The 13,072-nt window shown below is 45.0% G+C and overlaps 1 protein-coding gene across 1 annotated transcript; it reads left to right on the top strand.

Annotated features, from left to right (window-relative positions):
• Positions 1-390: 390 nt before the first annotated feature.
• Positions 391-2,226, top strand: LOC135706878 (XK-related protein 6). The gene is made up of 2 exons (XM_065228557.1): positions 391-921; positions 1,001-2,226. The coding sequence occupies exons 1-2, from the start codon at positions 608-610 to the stop codon at positions 2,031-2,033; spliced, it is 1,347 nt and encodes a 448-aa protein (XP_065084629.1). The 5' UTR covers positions 391-607; the 3' UTR covers positions 2,034-2,226.
• The last annotated feature ends 10,846 nt before the right edge of the window (positions 2,227-13,072 follow it).

Below are 13,072 nucleotides of genomic sequence, written 5' to 3'. Positions count from 1 at the left end.
CAAACCATTTGTGGAACAGTTATATTATTTGGGTTATCGTTCGTTTATGGTAATGTTTTATTAGGGTTTTGCAGAATGGACAGTGATGTTTCACTGGAGACTTGGTCCTATGACCTCCTTCTGTGCTTGAAAATGATAATTTAGACCCGATATTGATCGATAATATCGGACTTATCGATATCGTCACAGTACTTGTGTGCAGCAGTTTCGATGCATAATATGCAACAACCTTTGTTGTAATCCAAGTAATAATAATGAGTAAATATTTTTTCACGGGTAGTCTCCGGTCCATGCGTACAACTTGAAAAATGTATCAACACAACTAGCGCTACACAAGAAATGTCAAGCCCAACAGAAGAAAACAAAAATTATTTGTCATCATTCGCTGTGCACAGTAATCCATTGGTGATGATGTGATCGTTCCGTTGTGTTTTCGCTTTCTGCTACGAAAATTTTACATTGCTTTTTAATTATTCTAATTTTATGTTTCCATTGCCACAATGATATTCGAAAGCATAAATTGACGCGATAATTGAATCCGTTCCGTTTCCGCATCCGTCCGTGTAAAGCTTTATGACACCACTAGATACCACCACACATTGTCGGAATGCAGCAGAAATCAACGCCCTACTGTGATGGAAACGGAACCACCACGGCCACCGAAACGGATGGATCGCGCCTCAGCGTGCTGGCCAAACAGCCACTCGATTTTCTTACCCGCACCGACGAGGGCAACTTCACCGTCACCCATTCGGACATTGTTTGGACGGTGATTTCCATCCTCAGTCGGATAGTGAGCATCCTTCTCAACATTAATCTCGCTTACGACTACTATCGGAAGGGAAAGGTGGACTACTTCATATGGACCACCTGTGGCATCGTTGTTCCCGGAATTGTAACCAGTACTCTAACAGTTTACATGTAGGTTGATCCATTCTCTTCATGTCCTTTGTGTGTGTATGTCATTACTCACAGTATTTCATTTTTCTCAAACGCGCAGGTACCTAGAGGACATGAAAGAACACAAAAGGGTCCGTAGAAGATGCTGCGAGATACTGATCTTCATCATCATCGTTCCCTTCTTTTTTCGATACTGCCAATCGTTGGCGTATGCCATCCAAAGCAAGCTTGCCGAATCACGAAATGACCGTGAGGCGCAGAAGAAGTACTACGAATTTATGATCCAGGAGGACAGCGACGTAGCGTTGGTTCGAATCTTCGAATGTCTCTTGGAAGCTGCGCCGCAGAAAATCCTGCAGCTGACGATCGTCCTGTCCGGAGAGGATCGAATAACGTGGCCCCAACTGCTCGCCATTTTCGGAGCAATCACCGGTATCGCGTGGTGCATGGCTTCCTACTATCGGTGCATTCGGTTTTCCCAACCCGACAAACGTCACATGTCTTGGCTTGGAACGATCTCTCAAATCCTGTGGCACTTCTTCGTCACCATGTCGCGCATTCTAGCGATCGCCACCGTCGCTAGTATCTTTCCCATGTACATGCTGATCGCCTGCTTTGTACATTCCTTCACCATGACCCTGTGGATATTCTTCTTCGACCGTTCACCGTTCTGCAGTTCTACTATGCTGCATAGTTTCCTGTTTTCGCTCGTCCTAGGAGTGGTGTTCATTTTCACCTACATCCTACCGAGAGTTGGACGAACCTTCCACCGGTACCTCATCTACTATAGCCTGTGTGGAGCGGAAAACGTCGTCTGTTTAATAATCTACCTCTATTACGTTAAAAATGCCACCATCAAAGATTCGTATTACCTGCTATTGCTGGGCGCTGCCCCGATCGTGCCGTTCACGGTTGGGATCTTATCAATGGTGTGCTATTACAAAAACTTCCATCCCAACATAATGTCACGAAAGCAACCGGAAGATCTGGCATGCAGCAGCACCGGGGGAAGTTCCACAGCGGACGAAGAACGGCAGCAATCCCCGCCTAATGGAACGGCGATCACGGAGGCTTCCAGCATTACCAAAAACAAGAACCTAGGTAATTGTCAACTCAATAATCATGAACAGTAATTTTTCGTTAGATTAGGTAGATTAAGTCGCAGAGTTGAACAATCCGTGTGTTGTATTGTTGTTATTTTTTTTATCTATTATTATTCGTGATGAGAAATTACCAGACTGAGACCCAGATGAAATCACTTTTTAGGAAAAATGAATCCCATAGAGATGATGCTTTTAGTATTATTACAAATAAATCAACACTGTATTAATGCATATCGTAACAAAGGCAGGTTTCGTGGATCCGAACGCTCCGTTGCCCAGATTTTCCGTCAACAGTTGGCACTTTTAATTGCCAGTTCTTAACAGAATCAGTGAAGCATGGAATTTAATAAAATTCCAGGCGTGGAAAACGTCTATCAGGTCCCTTATTCTGCGAGTCACGTGGATGTCTGTCACCGGTGAGGTGACTCTCCGTGCAAATCAAATGGAGAGTCACCTCACTCGAGGTGACATATTGGGGCTTATTACAGATGTCACTTCACGGTGAAGTGATTCCCATTTGATTTGTACGGCAATCACGGCTCTTATTATGAGTATCACTTCCTTATCACCGTGTAGTGACACCCGTAATAAGGCCCATTGTAACCTGAACGGCGAGAGAGTCGTGACCCGCAGAATAGGGGGAGGATGAGATTTGAACTCGCAGGGCTGGTAACAGGTCATTATTTTCAAATCAGTCACTAAAAAGTAACTATTTTTTATCACTAAAGCCACTTTTTTCAATAATGAGAGTAAATAGTTTGCCTTTAATAAAACCACAGCTTGATTTGGTAACATATTTGTGTTAAAAAGATTTATTAAAAATCAGCGTTAAAGTATGTCAATAACAGTTGCGAACAGACCAGAACTGCCCAATTTGTGTTGAAGGAATCTCTAATAGTTTGATTTTTTTTCTACTCCCTGATTTAGGCATTCATTTAGGCATCAAGCCAAGGCCTTCCATGGCCACACTTTGCCAGCTTCGTAGTCTGCGAAGGGTCCGTAGGTCGCCTTCTACTTGGTCGATCCATCTTGCCCGCTTCACGCCTCTTCTTCTTGTTCCTGTTGGGTCGCTTTCAAGAACCATTTTCACTGGGTCGTCGTGCGGCATTCGTACGACGTGCATTTTTGTGCAAAGTGAACGATGGATGGTTCTCCCAGCAGCTGGTGCAACTCGTGGTTCATTCGCCTCCTCCACGTTCTGTCATCCATCTACACTCTACCGTAGATGGTACGCGCAACACCTTCCGTTCGAAAACACCAAGGGCGTTTTGATCCTCCACGAGCAAGGTCTCGTGGCCGTTGAGGACCACCACTCTAATCAGCGTCTTGTAGATAGTCAACTTCGTGCGGTGGCGAATTTTATTCGACTGGAGCGTCCTCCGGAGTCCAAATTTTCTCTGCTGGTATCATTATCGGCGATCACCCACCAGTGAGCCCAAACACACGAACTCGTCGACCATCTCGATTTTGTCACCGTCAATCTAAACTCGGAGTGAGGGGCTAGCATTGTCTTCCCTAGAACCTCTTCCTCGCACGTATTTCATCTTCGATGCGTTGATGGCAGGTCCAATCCGCCTATACTCGTGCGGGAGCTTTGTGAAGATTTCGAACGAAGACAAGGACAAGGAAGTACGTCTTTATCAGCTTTGTCTAAATTGCCTGAGAAAAGGTCCCCATTCTAAGGATTGCTCATCGTCTTCAAACTGCCGCAAGTGTTGTGGTCGTTACCACACGCTACTTTGTCACGAATCATCCTCTCCATCAACTTCGAAGTCTGTCAAACTGATTCTCCCACTACTTCTACGTCCGCAAAAATAGTCGAGTCGGTCAGCTGCTCCTCTGCTGGCCACAAACAGCGAACAGTTCTTTTGGCTACAGCCAACCGCTATGTTACCTCTATGCTACAGCGGTCATCATTCTTGTTGACGACTCTGGAAGCGAGTGCTGTTTTATAACGGAACGTTTCTCATAACGCATGAAGGCTCAGCGAAGAAATGTCTACCTTCCAATCAGTGGCATCGGCCAATCATCTACACAAACCAAACAGAAGTTCACTTCCATCGTTCGTTCACGAGTTGGTGAGTACCACATCAGCGTAGAATTTCTTGTTCTTGCCAGCGTCACCATAGACCTACCATCTACGTCCATCGACACTTCGACGTGGGACTTTCCACCTGGCATCCAATTTGCCGATCCATCGTTCGATAGCACCAACCCGATCGACATCTTAGTCGGAACCGAGATATTTTTCGAGTTGTTCCGAGTTCCGGGCCAAATTCCTCTCGGTGACCATCTTCCGGTGCTGGTAAACTCGGTATTTGGCTGGGGTAGTGTCAGGAAAATCCACCGTTAGCACATCCAATCATCCAGTTGTCGCAAACATCGCTACCGTCACACACGTTCATCACCTCACGGAAAAGTTTTGGAAAATCGAGGCGGACAGTTCACCTTCCACCTACTCCGTTGAAGAGCAAGCCTGCGAGCAGCATTTTTGTCAAACCGTGTCGCGTATCACGGAGGACCGATACGTAGTTCGCTTACCTTTCAAGGAAGCCATTCTTGAGCAAATTACCGATGACCGTCCGTAGGTTTCATCTGCTACAAAGTCGTCTAATCCGGAATCCTGATCTACGCCAGCAGTACAAGGCGTTTATAGACGAGTACCTTGACCTTAATCATATGGAGCGGATACACGACTACGAAGAGCCAAACGTCAAACGCTTTTATCTGCACTATCATGCGGTGCTTCGCGAAGACAGCACAACCACGAAACTACAGGTCGTCTTCGACGCCTCGTGTAAAACTCCTATAGGGCCGTCATTGAACGATGCACTAATGGTTGGGCCAACCGTTCAAGGAGACATAGGTCAATCACAATGCGTTCCCGGAAGCACCAGGTCATGATAGTCGCAGATGTTAAAATGATGTATCGCCAAGCTCTTGTCGATCCTCGAGACACGTCTGTCCAGCTCATCGTATGGAAGCCTTCTCCAGACCAACCTATGGAAACTTACAGGTTAAAGACCGTCACGTATGGCACTGCTAGTGCACCATTTCTCGCAACGCGGGTATCAATTCAGTTGGCCAATGTAAGGCTCTAATTTTCTTTTAGCAGCTCCAGTTTTGAAGAAAGACTTATACGTCGACGATCTCTTTTCCGGAGGCAAAACCGCAGCGGAAGTAATCGATCTGCGAAACCAGTTAGAAGGACTCCTAGCAAAGGGTGGTTTCCAGCTACGTAAGTGGGCCTTAAATGGTGAAGCTGTTCTTGACAGAATTTCAACTGAAAACCGTGCCGTGCAGACATCAGTAGACCTTCACCGTGACCAGGTAATCAAAATACTCGGCCCTCTACTGGGAGATTTCAACCGACTGATTGCGCTACATAATTGATTTGCAGTCGGACTAAGCAAACCTACTCAGCACGCCTCTTCGACCCGCTCGGCTAAGCGGGTCCAGTTGTTACGATCGCTAAAGTTTTCATGCAAAACCTTTGGACCTTAAAGGACGAAAAGAGAGCACTTTGGAGTTGGGATCGTGAGCTACCAAATGAGTACCAGACGCGATGGATCAATTATCAATCACTGCTGCCAAACCTGAACAATCTCCGCATCAATCGCTGCATATTACTACTAGAACCTGCAACCGCCCAAGTCCACGTTTTTGCCGACGCCTCACAACTCGCCTATTATCTCTTCGCAAACCTCAAAAGAAGGCACATCAAAAAAAAATCAGCTTACGTGAGGAAATCAAAGACACCGCGGAGGAGTATTTTGCAGACTTTCCGGAAAATTACTTTTCGGACGGGATCATGAAGTTGGAAAATCGCTGGAATAAGGGGACTATATTGAATAAAATTAAAAAAAACATTCCCAAGGAGATTACTTTTCACCCCACCTAGGCTCTGAACCATTTGGCGAATAATTTAACTTTTGGTTAACATTTGACAGATGGAAAGTTATCGATTAACCCTGCTATCCGAGCGTGTAACCAATACTAATACCTTTCTCTCTGTTCTTTTATTCGTATAAAGAGAGGGAGAAAGATTAGTAATTTCCATTTAATTCCACTACCTTATTTGCTTATCCTTGACAGATACGCGTATTTCGTCTACAATGTGCAGACTTCTTCAGTGTCTTGTACTAATACTCGACTGAAGAAAAACATCGCATTTTACCGAATACATATATATTAACACAGGTACATTTTCACTTAAAAGCCAGGTAAACTTAAATTTAATTTCCTGTAGGAGCAGGTACTCCGCTGCTTACTCGTTGATGTGTCCTAGGTAGTAACTTGAAAATCCATGTGTGTCCGTTTCCTTGATCCCTGTTGAGTAAAGTTGAATTCTGTTGTTTGTTGATCTCGAGGCTCTCTGCAACATCCAGTTTCCATGGTGTAGATACGGTTCGTAAAATAGTGATGTCCTCCGTCGATAGTTGGTGGTCCTCTGTGGAGATGTGTTATGCAACCTTTGATTTGAAATCATATGTTAGGCCTTTTTCCTCTTGCTTTTTGGCCTTATTAACCTCCGATATATGTTCTTTAAATCTAGTTGCTAAAGTTCTCTTGGTTTGTCCTACGTATACTTTGTTACAATGATTACAGCTTATTTTATATACACCTGCTACCTAAAACATTAACTTGGTCTTTAGTGGATCCTAACAATGATTTCAACTGATTATGTCTACTGGTGAAAACTAAGTCTAATGCGAATTGTTTGAACTGTGGTCTTAGTTTACAGGTAATATCTTGATCAAATGGAACGGAGACTCGTTTCAAGGGTTCAGGTTCTGCGGTGAGGGTTTTAAGAATTCTCGCTTTTTTTATCAATGATTGCCTGGATTGAGGTCTCCTTGTATCCGTTGAGTCTCGCTGTTTCGAAGATGTACTGTAATTCCTTAACCTTTCCTGTATCACTGAGTGGAAGAGTCTGCATCCGATGAATCATGTGGTGGAAGGCGGCCATTTTCTGCTGGAACGAATGGTTGGAAGTATAGGGGATAACTCTTTTAGAGCTTGTTGGTTTCCTGTAAATTTCGTATTCAAGCGAAGATGATGATGACGATTCCGTGATGACTAGAATATCGAGAAATGCAAGACTCGACTTATGAACGACATATATGAATTTCATAAGCGTGACTTATGAATGATTTTCGGGTAACATGAGTTAGCACTTATACCACAGAGAACAGACGTTCAAGTTCGGTCAGAAACTTGTGTAAAGATAAGTGGGAACGTCGGCGTTACGTAACGCTAGCATCTCCTGATTTCCGCTATAAATCTTGCACTTTCGGTCAATTTGGCGCTAGTATCGATAAATTATCTGTTGAAAATTGCCACTTGGCGCTACCAACACTTAGTATCTAGTGTAAGTTTTGCAACGCCAGTGCCATCATGTTGTCAAAGAGGTTTTTTAAGTGGGGAAGTCGCCGTTAGTGGCGCTTAAGTCGAATAGGAATCTTTACACAAGTGTTTAGAGAAATTTTGTTTGAGCCTCCATGTCTGTTCTCTGTGCTTATACGCTTTTAACCATTTCATTTTCCCATGCGTTGAAAGACGAGTGGTCAACACAAGGGACCCCTAACCTCAACGTCCATTTTCCGGTTCCAGTCTGCTCCAATTTATTATTTTTTTGTCAACATTATTTTTCATAAGGCAATCAATGAAATTCACACTCATTTCTTATGGCTAAAAATTCATAAGTGATTCTTATGGAATTTTTACGTTATTTTGCCTGCGTGTAGTCTGTTTAGCTTCCTATCGTGCAGCTTTCGTTTCCTATCCGATTCACACTCCTCTGCTACCTTGGTCTTTTATTCGTTTTCTATATCCCTTCACCATCACCCCATAGCCCATCATCTTGACGAGTGATGAGTTACTTGCATGGTGCACGCCCAAGTCGTACTACAGGGTAATATGCCGAGAGTGGTTATATCACAAAAACCACGCAGAAACGAAAATCGATGGAGCTGAGGAATAATGAGGTAAATTCTACACAGTATTTTAAAGGAGCCAACTCTTAGCAGGTAATAATAGCAATTAATAATCAAACAACCATAAAAAGGTAAGAATGAATTTATTTATTATAAATACAGTAATGACCCGATTTTGTCAGCCCCTCCGCGCTAAGTAAACTTTGGTGCAATACTTACTAACTTAAGGGTCCTGTGCACCACCAGCGGTGCAAAGGGCCAACGACTTCCACCCTGGGCGGCTGCTCGCTTTTGCCTTGACCTTGGGCCCAGGTCAGATTCCTATCGACTTGCTTAATTTCCTTATTGAGGCTCCGCCGCCATGAGCCCCTGGGTCTGCCTCTGCTGCGATGTCCTGCCGGATTCCAATCCAGTGCTTGCTTGCAGATTTCGGTTCCGCCCCCTCGAAGTGCGTGGCCGACCCACCTCCACTTTCGCTCTCGAATTTCTGTTGCTATCGGCTTCTGATGACATCGACGACGGAGCTCGGCATTCGAGATCCAGTTGTGAGGCCACCAGGCACGGATTATATACCACAGGCATCGGTTGATGAAGACCTGCAGCCTTTGAGTGTTCTCCGCTGATACACACCACGTCTCGCTGGCGTATAACAACACAGATTTCACGTTCGAGTTGAAAATTCGGATTTTGGTGCGTTGACTTATCTGGTTGGATCTCCATACGTTTCGTAAACTCGCAAAGGCAGCCCTAGTCTTCTTGATTCGTGCACCAATGTCGCTCTTGGTCCCGCCGTCCGACGCTATTTGGCTGCCAAGATATTGGAAACTTTCGACCTTCTCCACTGCTTGCCCCGCTACCATAAAATTGGAAGGGTTGCCCGTGTTGATATCCAACGATTTGGTCTTGTTGACGTTGATGATGAGACCCGCCGCAGAGGAGCGTTCGGCTAGGTCATTGAGCTTACTCTGCATATCAGAGCGCCGTTGCTAGTAGAGCAACATCATCAGCCAAATCGAAGTCGTTGAGATGCTCCATGGTGATAGGCATGCCCAAAGCAGCCCACGGTTCGGTACACGGTCAATTGCACTTACCATGATCTCGTCGATTACGATGAGAAACAGTAGCGGTGATAGTATACATCGTTGTCTCACACCAGCGACTACCCGAATAGGGTCGGACAAGGCTCCATTATGCAGAACTCTGCACGTTAACGCCTCATACTGCGCTTCGATGAGGTTGACGATTTTATCCGGGACTCCCTTGCGTCTCAGGGCGCCCCACAGATTCTCGTGACGGTCGAAAGCTTTTTCGTAGTCAATGAATACCAAATAAAGGGACTCTTGGAATTCATTGACCTGCTCCAGGATGATGCGGAGCGTGACAATATGGTCCACACAAGATCTTCCGGCACGGAATCCTGCCTGCCGCCGTCGGAGAGTCGCGTCGATCTTCTCCTGTATCCGATTCAGGATAACTTTGCAGAGAACTTTGAGAACAATACACAGTAACATGATGCCTCGCCAATTGTCGCACACAGTCAGATCCCCCTTCTTTGGGACCTTCACTAAGATGCCCTGCATCCAGTCGGCCGGAAAAGTCACGGTGTCCCAGATATTACAGAATAGTTGATGCAACATTTGTGCGGATAGCATGGGGTCAGCTTTGAGCATCTCCGCTGATATACGATCGACCCCTGGAGCCTTGTTGGATTTCATGCTTCGGATAGCTGCTTCAATCTCCTGCAGTGATGGGGCCTCGGAATTGACGCGAGTGATGCGCCGCACCCTAGGCGGATCATGCCGAGATGTTGATGGCTGGTTGGCCGTCGAAACTTGAAGAAGTTGTTCGAAGTGCTCAAACCAGTGTTTCAGCTGGTCAGTGGGGTCGGTAAGCAATTGTCCAGTCGTGTCCTTCGGGTTCATCCTTGCTCCACTCAGGCGTCGTGAGATATCGTAGAGGAGGCGTATATCGCCAGTGTTTGCGGCTTTCTCCCCTTCGTCGGCCAGGGAGTTCACCCACGCTCGCTTGTCCCGTCTGCAAGAGCGCTTGACTTCCTTCTCTAGAGCCGAGTACCGTTGACGGGCTTCATTCTTGGCTCCTCTGGTTCTCGCCCGTTCTATCGCGACTTTTGCTTCTCTACGCTGCTCAATCTTCCGCCAGGTTTCATCTGTGATCCACTCTTTCCTCTGGCTGCGCAGCTCGCCCAAGTTGTTCTCGCTTGTTTCTATAAAGGCATTCTTGATGGCCGTCCATTGTTCTTCTACGCTGCCACCTTCTGGAACGTCCGCAGCTCGAGTCTCAAGTTCTTCAACAAAAGACCTTTTTACCGCTGGATCTTCAAGTTGGCGTATGTTGAACCGCCGCCCGAGTCTCTCCTCCCGTTGGTGGATCCGCGCCATGCCTAGGCGGATTTCGCCGATTAGAAGGTGATGATCAGACGCGATGTCGGCGCTGCGTTTATTCCGGACATCAAGAAGGCTCCGTCTCCATTTTCGGCTGATGCAGATGTGGTCGATCTGATTTTCGGTATGTCCATTACGGGAAACCCACGTGACTTTGTGCACTGGCCGATGGGGGAAGAGCGAGCCCCCGATCACCATGTCGTTATTGCCACAAAATTCTGCAAACAGCTCACCGTTCTCGCTCATTTCGCCGAGACCATGGCGTCCCACGACACGCTCATAGCATAGAGGTAACTCTAAGACCACTGGGTCCCGAAGAAAATCATTATTAATTTTGGCTCACTCAGTACCAGAACAACGGTCCCAAGCAGTCCCAAGCTATTTCACTCACCCCTGCATGTTCTGCACGAATCCACACACCCCTGATGTTATCTGTCAAACTTTCATAGCGAATCAAAACAAACATAGTGTAGTAATAGAATTTCAACTAGAATAGGGTACGTTAATCGTTTGCTTGGGACCAATAGGCTACTAAAGTGGTGAGCCAATTTAAAATCGTTAGTTTCGTATTGATTGTTGCTCATAGTCCGTGTTGTCGGAGCCGATCTTCGTATGGAAGTCGCCAGTGTATATCTTGATGTCACCCTTTGGAACCTTATCCACGACGGCATTCAGTTGACTGTAAAAATTCTCCTTGTCCTGTAGCTCGGCAGCATCGGTTGGCGCATAACATTGGATTATGGTAAGGTTACGAACCCGTGTTCTAAATCTGGCAACGATTATCCTCTCATTGACAGGCTCCCACTTGATGAGCGCAGCACTTGCCTGGACGCTAAGTAGGAGACCAACTCCACAATGGCGGGGAGCGTTTTCACCTCGAATACCAGAGTATTCACTCTGCTATTGTCGGATTGACAACATTGCCCAGGCTACGCCAACCAGCTGTGTCCATGTTTCAGCTGGCAGTTTTTTGTGATCATATGACTCGTGGAGGTGGAGGTAGGAACTTGTGAGGACCGGAGCTAGGTATATCGCTCCTTCCAGATTGTCACTCACCATTTTGGTGCAATAGGTTCAAGAATATTACTGAAAAAGGGCATGGGTTTTGTAGAACATTGGAAAACATTTTCAAAAAAGGAGGCTGACAAAATCGGGACATTACTGTATTCCATTTACATTTACATGATTTATCACATATTTATGGTCGTAATCTAATACACACATTTGATCACAATACGAGCCTAAAAGCTGCAGTGACCTAGTGAGCACCATAGCTCGAGTCGTCTGTTAGTATTGTGTATCGCATGGAGAGCCCAACCGAGATGCTAGCCTATTAAGACTGCAGTTGATCAACTCTCGAAAAAAAAAAAATAATAGTTGTAGTTTGGGTACCGAGCCACAGAATCAAAACCAGATTGCAATCTAAATCATTCTATGATCGGAAGGCGCCACCGCTTCAGAATGTGGTCAATCTGTGTTTGTGAAGATGACACCGTCAGATACATGACGTGGAACAGTCCTTGATCCTGTCACAGATTGCTCAACAGTGATAATGAAAGATATAACGAGCATTCAATCGATTTACTGATTGGTACAGAATTCAACCGACAAGTAAGAAGCAAGCTACCCAAGAAAAATTAATAATTTTAAATGTATTGAATGATAGAGTGGTAGATAGTCTTATCAAAGGGAGATGTCGTAAGCAAATCAGTCATGATCTGAATAGCGAAGCCAACATGTGCGCTCGAAAGCAAACCAGTTTCCACGAAACATTAGCCTGAAGATTAGGGTCATCAGAAAACTACCACTAGGTTTTCACAATACACCGGCTAGATTGAGGCCACCTAGAACTAATTGATAAGCAATTCAGTGTAGTTTCCATCGAGGCTTAAATGTTCAATCTGTCAACACAAACTGCATCATGCATTCGTTGTTAATGCTTATCACGCGCATATCGTAACACTACACACCATCAAATATACAGACGAAAGCAGAGAGAATTCACCACATGCTATCGATAGACAGTGCACATATCTGTAGTTGAATTGATCTCTCTCTCTCGTATACTCACTTACACATATAAATTAATTCACCAGATTCTTTTCGATTTCGACGTCTTTGCAGCTCTAGTTTAGACAGTTTAGAAGAAGGTTTGTTGATGTGATCGTCGTGGTTTATAGAGCTATCAGTCTCGAACGGGAAGCAACCGACGTTAGACGCGCCAATTGCTAGTGTCAACTCCCACCCACAGTAGTGCGAAACCCATGCGTTATTTGATTGTTCGCTGTTAATTTGAGAGCTTCGCGTTTAAAAATAGATCGTTACAACAGTTTTTGACACCGTGTGAACTAGTTTGGTTCGATAGAGAGGAAACCAGAGCGGGTTAATCCAGTTTTCTCACACTGCGCCTCGTAAAGCTGGGATGTGTTGTATTTGTGTAAGCACTACCCGCATAAACGCGAACCATAAATTGACCTTACCTAAAATGGTTAAAAATTGTTTATAATCCCTGCTAAACTTTAACTGAAATGGTTATGGAACTTTACATGAACGTTTAATGATAAAGTTTCAACCTTATGTATTATGGTTTTTTGGAACTGGACCTTACAAATAATGGGTTGTTAAGAACCATTACCATTCCAAATTCTTGTTTTCTCCATACATTTTCAGAAAGAGAACTATATAAGAACGTTTTTACTTATGATTTGACAACATTAATGGTAATGGTTAT

The sequence above is a fragment of the Ochlerotatus camptorhynchus genome, unplaced genomic scaffold (assembly GCF_037179485.1).
Source record: "Ochlerotatus camptorhynchus isolate MF236.1 unplaced genomic scaffold, CSIRO-AGI_Acam_v1.1 ptg000293l, whole genome shotgun sequence".
Classification (NCBI taxonomy): Eukaryota; Metazoa; Arthropoda; class Insecta; order Diptera; family Culicidae; genus Ochlerotatus; species Ochlerotatus camptorhynchus.
This window is presented reverse-complemented; position numbering and strand designations above follow the sequence as displayed.